Source organism: Hyperolius riggenbachi, chromosome 9, assembly GCF_040937935.1.
Source record: "Hyperolius riggenbachi isolate aHypRig1 chromosome 9, aHypRig1.pri, whole genome shotgun sequence".
Lineage (NCBI taxonomy): Eukaryota > Metazoa > Chordata > Amphibia > Anura > Hyperoliidae > Hyperolius > Hyperolius riggenbachi.
This window is the reverse complement of record NC_090654.1, coordinates 8,507,477-8,513,476: the sequence shown is the minus strand read 5'-3', so window position 1 is coordinate 8,513,476 and position 6,000 is coordinate 8,507,477. Positions and strand designations below refer to the sequence as shown.

The window sequence follows — 6,000 nt, the reverse complement described above, 5'->3', positions numbered from 1 at the left end:
ACGAGTAGGGATGATCAATGATATGCAAACACTTCAGAGTTGATGCAAATCTGTATGCAAATATATGCAGCTTCAAAATGGACCAATTCATTTAAACCTGAGGTCATTGTAAACATTTGGACCTGTATGAGGTATCCTATTAACAACTCTCCTACGTTTTTTTTAAAGAGATATTATCAAACCATACCAATAAAATACCTTTAAAGCTATCACCAAGCCAGAAATTACTTAAAGTAACTGTGATCCTACTTTTTTATCTACGTTTTAGTACTTTTTCAGCTGCAAGATGATAAAAATAAAATTTTTACAAAAGATGAAAATTAATCTCCAGGAAGAACAAACTTAATAAAAACGTCTGCCTGTCTTGTAAGATGATTTAACGGAGGGGTCCTGAGTGCTAGTGATAATCCTAATGTGCTAATTATGATTAGACGAAATTCAGTCTAACATTTTATAATGAAGGCCATACGTAATTACGATTTGAAAATGTAATTGGTTTTTGCATAATCTAATCATAATTTTGCGTAATTTTGTGCCCACTTTAGTGGTTAATAGGAAAATCCCCATACATGCTACGTATGTTAAGGGGAAGAGTGGGAACAGTGCAAACAGTCAGGATGCCGGGGTCCTCACCCACCCAGGCTTCACACACCTGGTCCGCCGGTGCTCAGACACTCCGTGGCTTACCACTCCACCAATATGTTCACAGTAACCAAGAATCGAGATCGGCACTCCACTGGCGATAATAAACTTGCGTTTATTGCAACTCTTCCAATAAACGCAAGTTTATTATCGCCAGTGGAGTGCTGACCTCGATTCTTGGTTACTGAAGAGTGGGAACAGGGCAAAAAAAAATTTCCAAAAGGACCTGATAGTTTTTAAGAAAACTGATTTTGAAAATGCAAAGAAAAATATTTTATAAACTCAGAAAAATTACAGTTTAAGAACTATTTTCCTTTGCATCTTTAAAATAGGTTTCCTCAAAAACGACAAGGTCTTTCGGAAAAACTTTATTTTTTTGACTTGTTGCCACTATTACGTACATATTACATACATAGCAATGTTGGTGAGCACAGCATGTATGGAGGATTTGGTATTAACAACTAAATTAGGCAGAAAATAATGCGAAAATTACGCAAAATGACACGTAATTGCGAAATTAAAGTCATAGGCTAAATAAGTTACAATTTTTCCAAACATTTCACATTACGATTTTGCATCGTAATTGTGAAATATTAAGTAAAATTACGATTATTCGAAAGTCATGCTCATCACTATACTGAGTGCTTCCAAAATGCCTGATTTAATCACATAATAATGCATCTGCAATGACATAGCTGAAGTTCTGGCCTTCACTATATTCATAACAGGAAACTTAGAAAACCAAATCCAGTCTTGAGAGCAAGGTGTGTGTCAAACGGATCCAAGAAGAGATGTTCAAAAGCCACCCAAAATGGACTGATATGGTGACTGGTACACCCGTCTGTTCTGGCAGGAGCACTATCGTACTTGGCTTCTGGTAAAAAATAACCAAAAAGAAAAACAGCCACACAGCTTTACAGAAAAGACTCGAGTTTGCACAACATGCATTTGCTAGAGTTTTCTTGGTGGATTATGACGTTTTTAGAACAGCCAATCTGTCTTACCTGAATGTTTCCCGGGGATTCTCTGTTGACATCATAGGTCACAGTGAAATCTCCATCCAGTAACGTGGTGGTGCATGTAGGACAGGACCGCTGCTGGTCTAGTGTAGGTTTGAAAGAGATGTGGCCCTGAAATAAAGGTTGTCATTAGTACGGTATCTAGTAGTGGGGCGGCTGATTCAAACAAAGAGATGCTACCATATTTATACGGTCGCTCATGCACGGAAGCGTATTTCAGCAAAACACCTCTGCTCACGTCATCAACTTGGCCACAGGAAGTGAGCACCACTTCCTGCTTGGCCTGCTGCCAGACAGGGATTACCGTGTATTAACATGATAAGGCCTGTTTTTGGCGGTGCACCCCAACCGCGGTGCACCCCAACCGCAGAGATACAGTGTCAAACCAGTCTAAAGTTTCTTCTCACATTGAGGAATGCCAGAGCTGCCATACAAGCCTCCATAGCTTTGCTTTTATGGAATTACCTTATCCCCAGAAAAAGACTTCTGAATGGTCGGCAGTAGATCGTTCGTTAGGAAGGTGGCTTGAGCATCTAGAAAGCTGATGCCTTGAGGCTCATGGATGTCTACCACTATCTGAAATGCAAAGTATGGCCATAAATAAGAAATTTAACTGCATTATACTGTATTATAAGCTAATGAAACAGGAATCTGTTTTGCAATAGCAATAAAGCGTCTTCTAGAGCAGTGTTCCTCAGATTTATTACAGCATTTACCTCTTGCATTGGCCATGTACCCCCTACTGTGTCCATGCAATGTACCATGACATCTTAATTAGCAGGCTACAGGAATACTGTGGCATTGATGGCATAGTTCTCCAGTGGTTCCAACCCTTCTTCAGTGGCAGAACTCAAAAAGTGTCTATGGGGCCCTTCTTGTCCACCTCTGTACCACTTAAGTATGGGGTGCCCCAGGGCTCAATCCTCTCTCCCCTGCTTTTCATTATTTACATCATGTTACCGCTTGGAAAACGAATCCAAAAACACGGTCTGACTTACCACTGCTATGCAGACGACACCCAACTATATCTTTCCTTCAAGCCTGGTGTGACAGACCCAACTCTAACTATAAACTCCCGCTTAGCCGAACTACAGCAATGGATGAATGACAACTGGCTGAGACTAATCACAGAAAAAACTGAAGTCCTTCTGATCGGAGGGCAGCGCATGACAACAACTTAACTTGCAGTCTTCACCACTGGGAATAGGAGGCACGGATCCACACAGCTCTGATCATGTGCGTAGCCTGGGAGTTCTAATTGATGGGGATTTAAACTTCAGAACTCACATCTCTGCTGTGGTTAAATCATCCTATTTTCACCTGAAGAACATTGCAAAAATCAAGCACCTCATCCCCCCAGAAGATCTACCAACCTTAGTCCATGCCTTCATTACATCCTGACTTGTCTACTGCAATGCTCTCTACACCGGCCTTCCAAAAAAGGACTTGTACCGCCTACAGCTGATACAGAATACTGCTGCCAGACTGCTAACCAACCAACCCCGTCACTGCCACATAACGCCAGTCCTGCACTCCCTTCACTGGCTACCTAAAGAATAGGGGATCCTATTCAAAATCGGTCTACTTAAGTCACTTCATAATCTGGGTCCTGGATACTTGAAGGAAATGCTGCACCTCCGTAGCACTCCGTGCAATCTCAGATCCAAAGGTTGTAATAATCTAGTCATACCCAGAGTCCACCTGGAAACTTTTGGTCCCGGAGCCTTCTGTCATGCCGCTCCCACATTATGGAACTCCTTACCTCAGCACAGCTCCATCTCTGGACGTGTTTAAATCCAGACTGAAAACCCACCTGTTCAGTTTGGCATTTGCAGAAATATAACTTTTGTTGTGTGAATACTTCATCCTACTATCAATTACTGAATCTGAGAGAGCCTAAGCGCTTTGAGTCCTATGGGAGAAAAGCGCGATAGAAATGTTATTGTAGTATTGTACTTTGGGTGATGTCATCTCAAGAACCTCTTGGCACACATATATTTTTTAAGTGTGTTAGAATGTTTTTCATACATTATTATTTAGTATTTTTATTTTGACAACATCTTCTGCAGTGCTTAGTAGAGTAGTGAATTTCAGGTACATTTTCACAATTACGCCTATACATAATTACGATTTGTAAATTCAATTGATTTGGTATAATCATTAGTAATTTTGTATTCTGTATTTTTTGGACTATAAGACTTACTTTTTCTCCCCCAAAAGTGGGGAAAAAGTCACTGCATCTCATAGTCCCAATGCAGGGAGTTCCTGACTTGAGAACGCCTGCCATTATAAACCTCCAACCTGCTGCAATATCGGGGACTCCCTGTACTGTGCCCATGCAGAGGAGGACACAGGGTGATAAGCGGAGGACACAGGGGGACACAAAAGGGCATAGAGGAGGACACAGGGTGATAAACGGAGGACACAGGGGGACACAAAGGGGCAAAGAGGAGGACACAAGGGCACAAAGGGGCATAGAGGAAGACACAAGGGAGACACAAAAGGGCATAGAGGAGGACACAAGGGGGACACAAAGGGGTATAGAGGAGTACACAAGGAAAGAGGCAGACACATGGGGGTTACAGCAGGACACAAGGGGGACAGAGGAGGACACAGGGAGACATAAGAGGTACAAAGGGGGCATAGTTTTTGTCCTCTAAATCAAGGTGCGTCTTATGGTAAGGAGTGTCTTATAGTCCGAAAAATATAGTACATTTTCATGTAATTTTGTGCTGACCGTAGCAGTGAATAGTAACGCCCCCATACATGCTATTGTCACCAGAATTGCTACATATGTCAAAGTGAACCTCCAGACTAAAAATCTACTCAGCAGCACTGAAAAGGCCTGGTGTTTCTTTAACAGTTTCACGGCATCAGAACTTTGTTTTTCTTACCCAAGCCTCATTTTTAGCTGCAAAGAAACTAAGCTCCGCCCCATCAAAGAAACCTGCCCGTCCATTTTTCCCTTGATGCTGTGCAAAGCATGATGGGATTTCTCATGTTGTTGTTCTCGTTCTGCTGTTTTGGCGCAAATTTGTTTTTTCAAATTTTGAATTTGAGATTTGAAGCCTAGCCCACGCAGCTGGGAGGGGTGATCAGGACACAGGACAGTTGGAACTGTATCTCATGCTCACTGTCACCTCCTTTCAACCAAAAAGATGGCTGCCCCCATGAAATCACAAACATTTGCCTGTTCTTGTAAAACAGTGTGGGTAAGATATTATATTACCTGCCTATTTTAATTAACATAACTAATGTAACTTAATGACAGTATGTTTGTTTAGGTTGAAGTTCCTCTTTAAGGAGAATAGTTGGTATAGGACTATTTTACAAAAAGACCTTGTAGTTTTTGTGAAAAATGTTTTTAAAAATGCAAAGAAAAATGTTTTTAAACTCAGAAAAATTACAGTTTAAAAGACATTTTTCCTTTGCATTTCTAAAATCGATTTTCTCAAAAACTACAAGGTCTTTCTGAAAAACTTTATATTTTTAACTTATACCGACCTTAAAATATGTAGCAATTTTGGTGGCAATAACAAGTTTGGGCGGGGGCTTGCTACTAACCACTAAAGTCGGCACAAAATTAGGCAAAAATGATGGGAAAATTTACATGAAATTACAAATGATTACGATTTGTCCCAAAAGTTTTCATTATGCATTCGCATAGTAATTGCAAAATTACGCAATTACGATGGTAGGACATAAGACTATGACTATGGTAGGATTAGATTGTGAGCTCCTCTGAGGACAGCCAGTGACATGATTATGTACTCTGTAATGTGCTGCAGGAGATGTCAGTGCTATATAAATACATAATAATAATATGGTAGGACATTAGACTATGACTATGGTAGGATTAGATTGTGAGCTCCTCTGAGGACAGTCAGTGACATGACTATGTACTCTGTAATGTGCTGCAGGAGATGTCAGTGCTATATAAATACATAATAATAATATGGTAGGACATTAGACTATGACTATGGTATGATTAGATTGTGAGCTCCTCTGAGGACAGTAAGTGACATGACTATGTACTCTGTACAGTGCTGCAGAAGATGTCAGTGCTATATAAATACATAATAATAATATGGCAGGACATTAGACTATGACTTTGGTAGGATTAGAGTGTGAGCTCCTCTGAGGACAGTCAGTGACATGACTATGTACTCTGTAAAGTGCTGCAGAAGATGTCAGTGCTATATAAATACATAATAATAATATGGTAGGACATTAGACTATGACTATGGTAGGATTAGATTGTGTGCTCCTCTGAGGACAGTCAGTGACATGACTATGCACTCTGTAATGTGCTGCAGAAGAGGCCAGTGCTATATAAATA

The 6,000-nt window shown here is 40.5% G+C and overlaps 1 protein-coding gene across 1 annotated transcript in view; it reads right to left on the bottom strand.

Moving 5' to 3' along the window:
• LOC137532382 (inter-alpha-trypsin inhibitor heavy chain H3-like) overlaps positions 1 to 6,000 on the bottom strand; it is a 120,474-nt gene that overhangs the window by 82,575 nt on the left and 31,899 nt on the right. Inside the window, exons 8-9 of the mRNA XM_068252815.1 lie at positions 2,127 to 2,237; positions 1,647 to 1,772 (exon numbers count right to left, since the gene is read on the bottom strand). Coding sequence (XP_068108916.1) covers positions 1,647 to 1,772; positions 2,127 to 2,237 — 237 coding nt within the window. The remainder of the gene's footprint in view (positions 1 to 1,646; positions 1,773 to 2,126; positions 2,238 to 6,000) is intronic.